Raw genomic sequence first — 13,431 nt, 5'->3', positions numbered from 1 at the left:
TGTATTCATTTACATAATTTTAATTTAAAAATTAAACTTACACGTGTTATAGAAGAACACACTGTGAATGTATTACTTGCGTAAACGACAAAAAACCCTTTTTAGGTGAAAAAATCCACAAAATCTCAGTGTTTAGGTACTTAGATCAAATGCATGAAAATATGTGAAACATCCGACAAAGATTCTGTGAACCATCCGACAAAGATTTTGTGAAGGATCCGACAAAAACTCTATCATTATCTAAATCAAGTGAATGTTCTATCAATCAGAAGAACTTTGCTATAATCTTTTTCTCTTATGCTTAAATTTATTATATTTACTAAATCCGATAAATCTGAATGATTTCACAACCTTATATAAGTAATTTAAAATCAGTTTTATTCACATTAATGTCCTATGTAACTGTTATCTTAAAATAATATTATCCATCTATATTGATGCGAGAAACTTAAATACTACTTTTTTTTTTCTTTTCAAATTCAAATATTTAAGTTATATATATATATATATATATATATATATATATATATATATAATTAGTTATAAACTAAAGATAGTATTTAAATAGTGTAAATAAAATGTTATCGTCAATATTATAATTTTTATTTACATATAGAATTAATTATATTTATAGATACAAGTAAAATATATATTCAAAGCCAATATTCACTCTTCGTTTATTATAATAAAAGTTTCATTAAACTATAAATAATTTTTAATTATTAAAATAAATAATATTAATATGCTATACAATAATTTTCATAAAAAAGTCATTATAAAAGTAGATAATTTTTTATAATATTTTATTATATACATGTTTTTTTATTAAAGTTAAATATATTTGTAATTCTTAATCTTAGACACAGAATTAAAATTAGTTTTTGTCCCAAACTTTAATACATTCTTGTTTCAAGCTTAAAAAATGAATAGATTTGTTCTTAACCCAAAAAAGTTAAATTTCGTTGACGTGTCAAAACATATTTAGACTAATGTTCGAGCTCTTTGACAACAAAAAATAATTTAATGTCGTTGGGTTAAAATTACTTCAATTTGAAGGTTTGGAAAAAAATTGTATCAAAGTTGGAGATACTATAGCCAACTTCAATTGTGTCTAAGTTTAAAAACTACAAATATATTTAACATTTGTTTGAGTAATTATTTAAATGTAAAAAAATTTATTAAAAAGATAAAATTGGAAAATAATTTTTAATTATAATAATTATTTGAATTGAAAACATAGTTATTAAAATGGTAAAGCTAGAAAAAAAATTGTGCACACAAAGAAGAAAAACCTATGTAGCAATGATATAGATCAGAGACATATAGAAGTGTTGCATATAGCATAAGTTATTTGCAAATAGATATTTTCATATATTAATTTATACTAATAACACATAATGAAAATATCGATAATATTATTTAAAATTGTTTTTATTAAAGAAGTTGAAACTGAAATTTTTTTGAAATCGCATTGTAATGTGTAATGTGTGGCCCCTCATCTGTAATGATTTCAAGAGTCGAGGGATAGTAACAAGTTTGTCACTTACAAGAGAAAGATTCTATTTTTTTTTTTTATATAATTAAGAATTAGAAGATGTTAATCTTATAATGAACTCTTGTTGTAGAATGATACAAGCTCCACCACCCTGATAAACCATACAAAGAGCTTTGTACAACTTGCATTCTTTCATATCACCCCTTGTTTCTTGTTTATCGTGAAGCCAAACATTTTCCTTCTTTCTCTGCCTACGAGACAGAGAAAACAACTAGCACCTGGTCCTGTGCCAACCTTGTATTATGTGATTTCAGTTCTCTCTTTCATTTTGTCACTTTTTTGCTTCTTCTGCTTTTCCATTCCTTTCCTCACATCTGCACCAAAACATGCAATTTATGGTGTTGGTAATGTAACCACCTTTTGTTTCTTTCACTGTTATCTCTTTTTCTTGCTAAGCAATTCCTTGGACTGGCTTGATCGTCTTGTAATTCTCAAAATCCTTCCGTCCACATTACCATCACATGCATTTTGAAACCATTTTAAAAGGGGGGTATCTCTAGACCTTTTCATTGTGGGTTACTCAATTATCCAGTGAAAGCTTACAAAACCACTTTTTCTTCCCTCAACAAAGTCTTGTGAATTCACATCTTCAAGAAAAGATCTTTCTTTTTTTCTGTGAAGATGGTGTTTTCAGTGATGAGAATTCTTAGCTTGTTGCCTTTTCTGCTTACTTTGTTTCTGTCAAAATCTCTGCTTGTGGATGCTGAGTTGCAGGAACAAACTATACTATTTTCCATCAACAAAAATCTCAGAGTTCCTGGGTGGAATGCCACCAACTCAGATTACTGCTCCTGGAACGGTGTCACCTGTGGCCATCGCTCACTGGTGGAGAGTCTGTCACTCTCTAAGCAGAATCTTGGAGGTGATGTAAGTTCAATTTCCATGCTCAAAGCTTTGAAGTGGCTTGACCTTTCAAACAACAACTTTCAAGGGATGATTCCTAATGCTTTTGGAAATTTATCCCATCTTGAATATCTTGACCTGTCTTCAAACAAGTTTGAAGGTTCAATTCCAATAGGATTTGGACGCCTCAAACGCCTCAAAACATTGAACTTTTCCAATAACATGCTGGTGGGAGAGATGCCTAAGGAACTTCAAGGCCTTGAGAGTTTGCAGGAATTTCAAATTTACAACAATCATCTGAGTGGTTTGATACCATCTTGGGTGAGGCACTGGACCAATCTGAGAGTTTTTGCTGCTTATGAGAATCATTTCAATGGAATGATTCCAGATGATCTGGGATTCATTTCTGAGCTTAAAACACTAAACCTGCATACAAACCACCTTGAAGGTCCTATACCAGCAAGCCTCTTTTCTGCATGGAAGCTACAAGTCCTGATCCTCACTCAGAACAACTTGAGTGGTGAAATTCCGGAGGAAATCGGGAACTGTCAAACCCTTCTCAGTGTTCGAATTGGAAACAATAATCTACAAGGTAACATTCCTAAGAGTGTTGGAAACCTCACTAGCCTTGCTTATTTTGAAGCTGACCATAATAATCTTTCTGGTGAGTTAGTATCAGAATTTTCTCTGTGTTATAATCTCACCTTCTTGAACCTGGCCTCAAATGGGCTTGCTGGAAAAATTTCACCAGAGTTTGGAAAGCTTATGAACCTGCAGGTGCTGATGCTTTCTGAAAATATCCTTTCTGGAGATATTCCAGAACCGATTCTGCAGATCAAAAGTCTTAAGATTGTTGACTTAAGCAATAACAGGTTCAACGGAACAATACCAAATGAAATCTGTGGCACCGCTCAGTTGCAGAAGCTGCGTTTGAATCAGAATTTCTTAAGAGGATTGATCCCTCATGAAATGGGAAGGTGTAGAGAACTTGTTGAATTGCAGTTGGGGAGTAACGATCTGACAGGAACCATTCCCTCTCAGATTGGTCACATGCATAACTTGGAGATAGCCTTAAATTTGAGCTACAACCATCTTGAAGGAAAATTGCACCCAGAATTAGGAAGAATAAACAAACTTGGCTCTCTGGATCTTTCCAACAATAATCTCTCAGGTAAGATCCCAGAAACATTTATCAAGTTGTTGAACTTGGTTGTCGTTAACATATCAAATAATCAGCTCAGTGGTCCATTGCCAAAGTCTGCAGCATTCCTGCTCAATCCTGCTTCAAGTTATTTGGGCAACAAAGGGCTCTGCGGGGCGCCATTGAACACTACATGTGAAGATCAAGATAATCCTCATCATTATGCAGCTGTGGGAAACAATAATGGAATTTCTTACGTAACCATAATATATATACTTGGACCAATTCTTCTGGCTTTTGTGTTATTTGCTTCAACTGTCTTTGTAAACAGAATGTGTCGAAGGCAAGTACCAAATGTTCCTGAGATAATAGAAGGTGGTGAAACCGATACCAAACCATATATAATATCACGAGAAGTTTTTGCTAACAATCTAACAGAAGAAGTAGACCTTGGCGCGGTTGTTGAAGCAACTCGTGATGAATCGAATAAGGTTAGCAGTGGAAATTTCAGTGCAGTTTACAAGGCATTGATGCCCTCTGGGATAGTCTTATTTGTAAGGAAAATGTTCCCTATGGACATGACAATGATGCAGCAACACAACAAGATCGTTGCAGAGCTTCAAAGGCTTAGAAAACTGAACCATGAAAATTTAATGAAACCCGTTGGATATGTCATTTGTAATAAATTTGCTCTTCTCATTTATGAGTACATATCCCGTGGAACACTGGCTCAACTTCTTCATGAACCTGCAATGCAACCTGCATATGAGCTCGATTGGCCTGCTAGAATCTCTATTGCAATTGAAGTGGCAAATGGTTTGGGTTTCCTTCATAGTAAGACAATGATCCACCACGACATTTCTTCTAGCAATGTTCTTCTAGATGCAAATCTGAATGCACTGATCGGGGACATCGAAATATCAAAGTTCCTAGATCAAACTAAAGAAAGTTCTAGTATTATCCCATATGTTGGTTCTTTCGGTTACGTTCCACCAGGTATACTACTTTCTAACATCCAATCTTCCATGTTTTCTTGCTACTAATGTTTAAACTAGATCAAAATATTGTTGTAGTTCTCATATTAAAAAATGTTTTCATCAAAGTTCATTCTAGTTTCTACGTTTTCATGGAGGTAGTTCTGTGCCTTGTATTTTCTAAAATGCAGTGGATCTTGTCCTGTGTTGGTTCAAAATGAGGTATAGCATTCAAACACTGAAAATGTAATGCATTTTGATTCTTACATGAATTTGTTCCTACCCTCTTGAGAAAGGTTACAACTTTGTTCTATGTATTGAATATAATGTTTGGCATGATTGTAAGTAACTATTGTGGTTGTTCTTTGGTGCAGAATATGCATACACAATGCAAGTGACAGAATCTGGAAATGTTTATAGCTTTGGTGTGATTCTTCTGGAGATGATAACTTCCAGAACAGCCATTGATGAAGGTGTAGAGCTGGTGAAGTGGGTTCATGAAGCTGCAGAAAGAGGTGAATCTCCAGAGGAGATAATGGATGCAACGCTTAGCTCGGAGTGCGATGGTTGGAGGAATGAAATGCTTGGTACTCTGAAATTGGCGATGCTGTGCACTGACAACAGGCCAATAATCCGACCACAGATGATCAACCTTGCGGGAATGCTTCGACAAATAAGGAACCCTGTTGATGTCTATGTCGCATGATCTACCCTGCAGTGGAGAGTAAGAATAAACCTTAATAAAGTGGTGTCTGTCTTTTTGTTTTTCAGTTGTTAAGAAAAAAATTACAAAAATAAAGAACCTTGGTTTGTTTATTTTGCATTTGAATTTGAAGGGAGAAGATGAAAAATCCTTTTTCTGTGTAATCACTCTGATATCAGAGATGATGATGACAGAATGGATTGTGTTTAGCTTTCTAGGTTAAGTGGTTTGAGTCAATAAAGCACTATGTTGGATTCTGTTTGAGATGTATGGCATCCATTTGACTTTATATTTAGTTGAATGTCATGTTATTGCCTTATTATGAAAGAGTTGTGTTGATCTGAAAATCAAATTTGAAGAAAAGAGATTAGTGAAAATAAAGGAATGCTTTTTCATAATTTTTTTTGGTGAGATAAAAATAAAATTATTCAGATCGGAAAACACAAGCTCACTCGACTCGATCGATTGAGTGAGACTGGTTCATCACCCGGCCGCAAAAAATGGAGGTTTTTTCTTTTTTATCCCATTATTTTAAAATAATCATTATCTGTTCTAGGAATCTTCTGGAACAAGTTTTCGAAACTTTTAAAATATAACTTTTGGAATAAAATTTTTAAAACGGGATTTCTATAATAAAATTTTTGGAATATCTTTTTCTTAAACAAATGGAATGGATATTCAAATATGCATTTCAAGATTAAATATATTTGTGTAATTCAAGTTTCATTGAAATTTAAAATTGATTTTTTTTTAAATTTTTAATTAATTTAGTCTTTTATATTTAAAAATGTATAAATTTAGTTTTTTAATCATTAACCAGATATTGTTAAGTTTATCTTCTATTTCATGATAGTATTTGAATTGTTTATATCGTTTGAACTATTTTCGCTTTAATGCTAACTCAAATATTATCATAAAACACGTTTGAAACTCTAAATAAACTTTACAAAATGTGATTAAAAGAACTAAATTTACGCATTTTTAAAGATGAAAGACTAAATTGGTCAAAAGTTTTAACGAGGGACTAATTCCAAATAGATAAAAAAACATATTTAACCTTAAAATTTTTAGAATAATTTTCTTAGAATATGTATGATCCTGTGTAGAACGAGGTTTTTGGAACAAACGTCTTGAAACAATTTTTTGAAGAAACATGAAATACATTTTGGAATAAGTTTTTCATACCAAAATTTTTGGAACCGGCTTTCCAGAATATTTACGATATCTTTAGGAACGATTTTCTTGAAACAAACTTATTTTTTCTTCTTCCTTCTCTTAAGGAGTGCAGCGGTGAAGAACAAAGGTGTAGTTGCAGGTAACTGTGATAATGGTAGCAACAGCGACGACAGAGGTAAAATGATGCAACGAGGAGGATATTTTAGCCTTTTACTCTAAATATAGGGGTGCAATTAAATGAATTATCATGTGGTGCAATAAGAAAAGGCCGAAATGAATCATAAAATACAAAAATGAAAAATAACCATTAAGATTTTACTTTATATACTCCGCACAATTTCTTTGTGAACCCCTCAAACTTTTGAAATAACCATTCATCTGAAAAAGTGACTTCCGAACTACATATTTTACAAACTTTTCGGGATTTCGGGATTTTCAAAACTAAATTTCTGAAACAAAATTTCCAAAACGTAATTTTTGGAATAAAATTTGGAGAACATATTTCGTATGTTCTTTAATAAAATTTTCGGAATGAGATTTTCAAAGAAAACTTTCCGAAACTCTTAAAATGTCTAAAAGAGCTATCTAGAATACATGAAATATTTTCTGGAAAAAGACTTTCCGGAACAAGTCCTTTTCTACTTGTTCTCTCTTCTTTTCCCTCTGCAGCATTTTCTTTCTTTTTCTTCTTCCTTTGCGCACAATAAACGTGATAGAAACTGTGATAGTGTTGGTGATGTGTAGAAATGAATATGGGAGTGCAGGAAGCAATAGTCTAACTCTTTTATCCCGGCCCACCGTAAGCCTCATCAGGCTTATCCAGCAATAGCATACATATTGTAGTATGGTTTCCAACAATTAAAAAAAAAAAGACAATTAATTTAAATAGGAAAATTTAGTTGAATGATAAAAGATAATAATAATCTAATCTAAATTTAATTTAAATATTTTTTTAATAATATTAGAGAAATTAAATTTATAAAATAAGCTAACCATAAGAACTATATACATTTTTTTTAATATTTAAAAGATATACAGTAAGAATTTTAAATTAAATTTTTTGATATATATTTTTTTAAATGGAGAGCATGTAAGATAGTCATATGGATATATTATCTTTATGAGAGTTATCTTTCTATATATTTATTTCGTTTTGTACCTAAAAGTCATAGCAGAGTTCTTGATCTCTTGAAAAAATTAAAAAGGAAATTCAGGAATTATTTATATATTCAATGTAACTAAAAGTGATTTATGTACTAAATTATAAAATTATTTCTTAGTTGAACTCTTAAAAGAATTTTAAAGGAGTATTGATGGTAACACAAGTTAAGATGAACTAATATAAAACCCTCTTTTACTTAAATAATGTTTTATTTTATTTAATATTATTTTGGTCAAACTTAGGATTGTTAATATGAGTTAGTGAGTTGGCCCAAGGTGTACCTTGTATTTCTTATCTGTGTTGTTTGTGGTACAGTGCATACCTTTGAATTTTCAATCCAAGTTCCTTTGACAAAAATAAAACAAGGGTTCATAAAAATCGATATTTCAGGGGGAAAAAACTCTAAAATCTATTCTGTGATCTCTCTTCTATATTTCATTCCTTCTTCTTTGAGCTCCATCAGCAATACAACCTGGCATAACAAAATCAATAAGAATCAGCTTATACAACTCTCCTACTATCATTGTTAACTTAAATAACTTGTATATTATTTCACTAACTTATTTGAAGCTCTTTTGGTACACGAATTTGTTTTAGTAAGTTCCATAGTTTTTTCATGAATTACTTGAATAGTTTATCAAAATAAATTAGCTTATAAAACACGAACTTTTATTTTTTCATTGTTATCCTAATTAATGTATTTGAAATATCATTTTAACTCAGAATTGGAAAAAAAATATCTCAGAACCAAATATTTCATTATATCGATCAGCTATTTCATTCATTACTGATAATATTTCAATTCATTTACTTGTAAATCTTTAACTCTTCAGTTTCCAACTTCTAGCTTGTAAGCTTCAACTAGCTTAACAATTGGCTTTTACCAAACACGCACCCTTTATTATGCACACAGCAAATCTTGTTAATGGGAATTAATCTCTTCACATGAAAAAAGGAGAAAAAGAGGGTATGTAGGAACAAAGTGAGGTCCGCCACTGCTTCCACAAAATGAGTGTGAAGTGAAATTCGAGAACTTGCATTTCCATTCTAATTTCTAAACGAGAAATTCGAGATTTCGAAAATTCAGGCCGGTCCCAACAAAGTTAGTCAGAAAAAAAATGTACATCACTATCGATTGAATTGATCCTGCAAATCCCTGACAAATTTGCAATTACTGATAGTATCCATTGAAGAGGTCAGTGTGATTCAAAACATAAAAAATAATTGAGAAATCAAATGAATCCGTCAGCCAAGCCAATCCCGAGGCATAGATACAAATAAGTAAAGAAGCATCTTCAAATTCATATCCACACTTTGATTATGAAGTTTAATTTTGATATATATGCTACGAGTGTAAGGATTTGTATCCTATCAGTCAAGACTTTTAAAGTAACTATAACAGAAGTCAACAAATTTTAATCATATGTGATCCATGATTGTATGACAATGTTTACACTCTAAAATGTATTCAAATTCAATTCATGTTAACAAAACTACTCATCCAGAATTGCCATAAAAAAATGCATTTTCTTCTCGGTATAATTCATTCAATAAAAAATACCAACTCCATACCTTATGATCTAGAATTGCCACCATGATCCCTCTCAACATGTTCCACAAGGGCAACAGGATCCTGAAATCCTCTGCTACACTTAGGGCAAGCATCAATTGTAACCTTTGGTGCAGATCGGTTGCCACTCCTTTCATGAACTTTTTGCACATGGTCCACCAAAGCAGTAACAGAGGAAAACTTGGCACCACACTGAGGGCATTGCTCCACTTGACCACTACTCTGGCTAGCTCCCACCCCACCTGATGCTTTCCACCAGCCTTGGTTAGCTTCACTCAACTTCGACACACCAGCCTCTGCTGATGATCGAATGTTAGAAACTGCATTAAGAAAGCCTGAAGACCATCTAGATGATGCAGATGAACTTGGCTGGGGTTTGGATTCCTGTTTTTTACTCACATTCAAAAGATTCCTGAATGAAAAACTTGTTTCCATTTTTCTGGGACCAGGACATTTATGATCAGGTCCAAACCGATGCTTTAAACAATGGTCTACATTGCAGTCCCTGCACTTAATTGTGTTTGAGAATCCTAATATCTCTCTGCACCCTGGGACAGGGCATTTTTTCTTCTTCGTGACTTTGTCATAGTTCGATGGGTCACAGTCAGTGTTGACATGATTCTCCCAAGTTATATTTGCATCTTGATCTGGAACTAAGCGAACTCCTTTAGCGCAAAGTGGACATACAACTACAGTAACATCTTTCTTGTCTGCTTTTGGACACTGATGTTTAATATAACCTCTGTGCTCCAAACAATACACCTGCAAAGATTTTGCTGATAAGTTTGATCAAACAAAAAGCTCTTAAAACGAGCGCAGGTGGAATAATAATCCATAATTCCACACCCAGATAAATTCCCAGTCACCAGAGAAAATCAATAATCAGAACAGTGTTTCATGCATTAACCCAAAAGTTTATGTGCTACTCAGAACCAATGAAAAATTATTAATACTTAACCAAACAAAACAGAAAATTGCAGTAGCAGAATTTACGCAAAACTGACTTTTGAGGGGCGCAAAAGTTTTAAGCTGAGTTAAAATTTAGAAGTTTAAAATATGACTGTGTGAAAGTTAAGAGTAACCTAAACTCATGGAGCTACTGCAGAATTGACTCTTGAGTCTACAAAATGTAAGAAATAATATTCAAACACAACCTATTGATAACATAAATGTATATACTTTCAACCAAGGTTATCTTATCAAATCGTGAATCATGAAGCTAATTTTTGAACTGTGAATCACAGTACATCGTCCGAACGATGTGTAGTGTTCATTCAAAATTTTTAGAGCAAAATTATTAGTTATATCTGAGTTTATAAATCCTTTATTTAAGAAAAATAGAACAAATTAAATGACTAAATAACACATTGAATGAGTGGGAGACAAACATAAGTAGTGGAACAGTAAGATAAGATAAGTTAAGTTTAGAAGTGTTGCATCAATTCCTTTTCATTTAACAATTTAAGTTTATATGACTTTTCAATTCTTTTCATGGGAATTGGTGGAAAAACAATGAATTGAACGATTCATATCAATGATTTGAATTTGAACATATTCATTCATGAATAGAAAGATTCTGATAACTATACTTTTAACACAACAACAACTCAACATTTCAGCTCCACAATAAAACAAAGTATCCAACTACAATACTAAACTACCTAAATGATTGAATCATACATAAATTTATAAAAACAAAAATTTCTATGGGGAAAACATTTTAAAAAAAGAGTTAACAGAGTTAATTTCTTCAAATAATTTGATCCCAATAAAATGTCAACATTAGCTTCAAAAGCTATATATGGTTCATTTAAAGCATTGTCACAATAGTTAGTTAAACTTATTGACTTATTGACTCAGTTCTTGACTCAAGCGTTTATACAAGTTTAATGAGTATACCTACGTTTACCAAATAAAAGACTTCAATAGTGAGTTAACTCATTTTCTCTAACTAATTGTAAACTTATAAGGATCTACAAGTCAACTCAAAGTTCAATAACAATTGTTAGAAAGTTTACAGCACCCCTTTTCACACACATATATATAATGGTATTTTTCTTTAGTTGAATTTGAGGGTCATGGAAATAAAAATAACAATACTAAGAAGCAATTCCTTAGTTCTATTAGTGCTATTTTCAAGTTATAATTGAAGGTAACCCCACGATAACAGTTGGCATTGGTTTAAACTTCTATTTAAAACCCAAAAATGCCCATAAAATTGCACCAAGTCTGATCCTATAACTAACCATTGTTAGGTTTTTCAAGGGGAGATACCAAGAAGATTCAACACCAATGCATCGTGAACAAATTCATATAAGAGATCAGAACACCACTTTCAATCGAAAACCTTAAGACAATAGATTTATAAGTCCTTCTACTCATATATTGTTCATCTTACTTACTTTTATCCAATGTGGAACTTCCAACTCACCTTGAATTCTTCACAATCTCTTCTTCAAGTGTGAGTCTTTCCACACCGGAATACCTCCCTTTCAAGCACGAGTATCTCAGTGGTGACTATTCCTTTGTACCACCGTTCTACCATAGTATACACTTTCCTGAAATGGAAGACTTTCGATACAAAGAACTCTTCAACTTTAAAATTTTTCACCTACTTTATACCATACTCGTCCAAACCAAAACTAAGATGAACCATTGACTTTGATACCACTGTGAGGTTTTTGGAGGAGAAACACCAGGAAGATTCGGTACCAAAGAGTTATGAACAAACCTATATAAGAAACCAAGATACTACTTTTAACCCAAAACCTTAAGACAATAAATTTATGGATTCTTCTACTTATATATTGTTCATCTTACTCATTTTTTATCCCATGCGAGACTTCCATCTCAACTTAAATTCCTAACAACCATAAGCTACAACAACAAGGAGCCTACCATTCCCACCTCTTTTGTCTCCCGCTCTTACATCATTGCCACTTTTCCCGTAGTTTATATAACTACTTTTACTTCCATTCCTAATTCTGGAAGCCACTTCCTCTGCACTTTTCTTGAATTGTTTCAACTCTGCACAGTTGTACAACTAGCCAACTTCCCATCCCTACTTCAACATAAAATTAAAAACAAGCCCATCCTTTCAAAGCTTTTCATCACAAAAGCAACTTCTCCTCTCATCACCATAATTCTTTAAAAATTAAATTGGTCAATATAGGTAAATAGACTTTCGCCCAATTAGCTACAGATTATGCCAGCAAAGAAAAAATGACACGATGGATCAGATCAAAAGGTAGTTTATAGAATAACAGTATTAAAATAAATTGGAAAAAACACATACCCAGATGAATAGTCCAATAGGTTTGTTCTCATAGTTCATGTAATACAAGAACTCAATCAAATTACAGCATTAGGCGTAAGTCAATTGAAAAATTCACTTTTGGGGGGAAATCAAAGATATAGAAAGGGAAGAACCTGGTGGCAGCGATCACAGGTGAAGGGCAAGAAATCGATCAGCTTGCAATCAGAGACCGAACAGTGCTTTCCCAGATCTGGGAATTCCGGCGTTCCCATCCAACACACTTGCAAACACAAGAAAAGGAAAATGAAATTGAGCAGAGAATGAAGGTTGGTGGGAAGAGGAAGGGAAAAGAAGGAGAAGGAGTCTTCCTATGCTGACCTTGACCCCTCTCAAAAACCCATCTAATTCCATTCTAAATTATGTATATATTTATCTATTTTATCTTTAAAAAAATAAATTTTATATATACCGGTAAAAACTGATGCACTACAAGTTCAATTTTTTAATTTTATTATAAATATTTTATTATTTATTTTATAATAATTCTTTTATTAAAGATATTTATTTTAGTTTAAAAATGATTAATTTAAAAATAAATAATAAAGAAAATAGTTAAATTTAACAAAATAATTATTTAAAAGGTAAAAATAATAAGATAGTTATTTTAATTTAAAAAATTATTATTTATTAAAGTGTAGGATTGAAAATAAGAGTGTGAACACCAAAAAGGGATATTTCTACTCTATATACAAGTAAAAGCACATGCGATTTGTGTTCACTTTTTGTAATTTTAAAAGTAAATTTAATATTTTTTAATTTTTATTATAAATATTTATGTAACTGTATATAATTTTTTTTAATAGAGATACTAATTTTAGTTTAAAAATAATTAAATTAATGAAACAGTTAAATCTAACGTAGTGATTACCGAAAAAGTAAAAATATTAAAATAATTATTTTAATTAAAAAAATATTGAAAAGTAAAATTAGAAATAAAAATATAGACACCAAAATAAAATATAAATATAATATATATATATATATATATATA

The 13,431-nt window shown here is 31.7% G+C and overlaps 2 protein-coding genes across 2 annotated transcripts; one reads left to right on the top strand and one right to left on the bottom strand.

Annotated features, from left to right (window-relative positions):
- The first annotated feature begins 1,688 nt into the window (after positions 1–1,688).
- On the top strand, positions 1,689–5,511 carry LOC114190801 (uncharacterized). Its single transcript, XM_028079845.2, has 2 exons — positions 1,689–4,535; positions 4,888–5,511. Exons 1-2 carry the CDS (start codon positions 2,177–2,179, stop codon positions 5,217–5,219), a joined length of 2,691 nt encoding a protein of 896 aa, XP_027935646.2. The 5' UTR covers positions 1,689–2,176; the 3' UTR covers positions 5,220–5,511.
- A 2,308-nt stretch (positions 5,512–7,819) lies between these two features.
- Positions 7,820–12,777, bottom strand: LOC114192096 (zinc finger AN1 and C2H2 domain-containing stress-associated protein 13-like). Its single transcript, XM_028081676.2, has 3 exons — positions 12,554–12,777; positions 9,127–9,886; positions 7,820–8,026 (listed from the first exon to the last, which is right to left on the bottom strand). The coding sequence occupies exons 1-2, from the start codon at positions 12,650–12,652 to the stop codon at positions 9,128–9,130; spliced, it is 858 nt and encodes a 285-aa protein (XP_027937477.2). The 5' UTR covers positions 12,653–12,777; the 3' UTR covers positions 7,820–8,026; position 9,127.
- Positions 12,778–13,431: the final 654 nt, after the last annotated feature.

Source organism: Vigna unguiculata, chromosome 7, assembly GCF_037176805.1.
Source record: "Vigna unguiculata cultivar grain cowpea cultivar isolate G323 ecotype 2 chromosome 7, ASM3717680v1, whole genome shotgun sequence".
NCBI lineage: Eukaryota > Viridiplantae > Streptophyta > Magnoliopsida > Fabales > Fabaceae > Vigna > Vigna unguiculata.
This window is presented reverse-complemented; position numbering and strand designations above follow the sequence as displayed.

Excerpts from the sequence above, each read along its gene's own strand:
- LOC114190801 (XM_028079845.2), top strand. The coding sequence starts at position 2,177 with ATGGTGTTTTCAGTGATGAGAATTCTTAGCTTGTTGCCTTTTCTGCTT. Across the intron at positions 4,536-4,887 it reads TTTCGGTTACGTTCCACCAG|AATATGCATACACAATGCAA; the intron begins GTATACTACTTT and ends TCTTTGGTGCAG.
- LOC114192096 (XM_028081676.2), bottom strand. The coding sequence starts at position 12,652 with ATGGGAACGCCGGAATTCCCAGATCTGGGAAAGCACTGTTCGGTCTCT. Across the intron at positions 9,887-12,553 it reads CCTGTGATCGCTGCCACCAG|GTGTATTGTTTGGAGCACAG; the intron begins GTTCTTCCCTTT and ends AAATCTTTGCAG.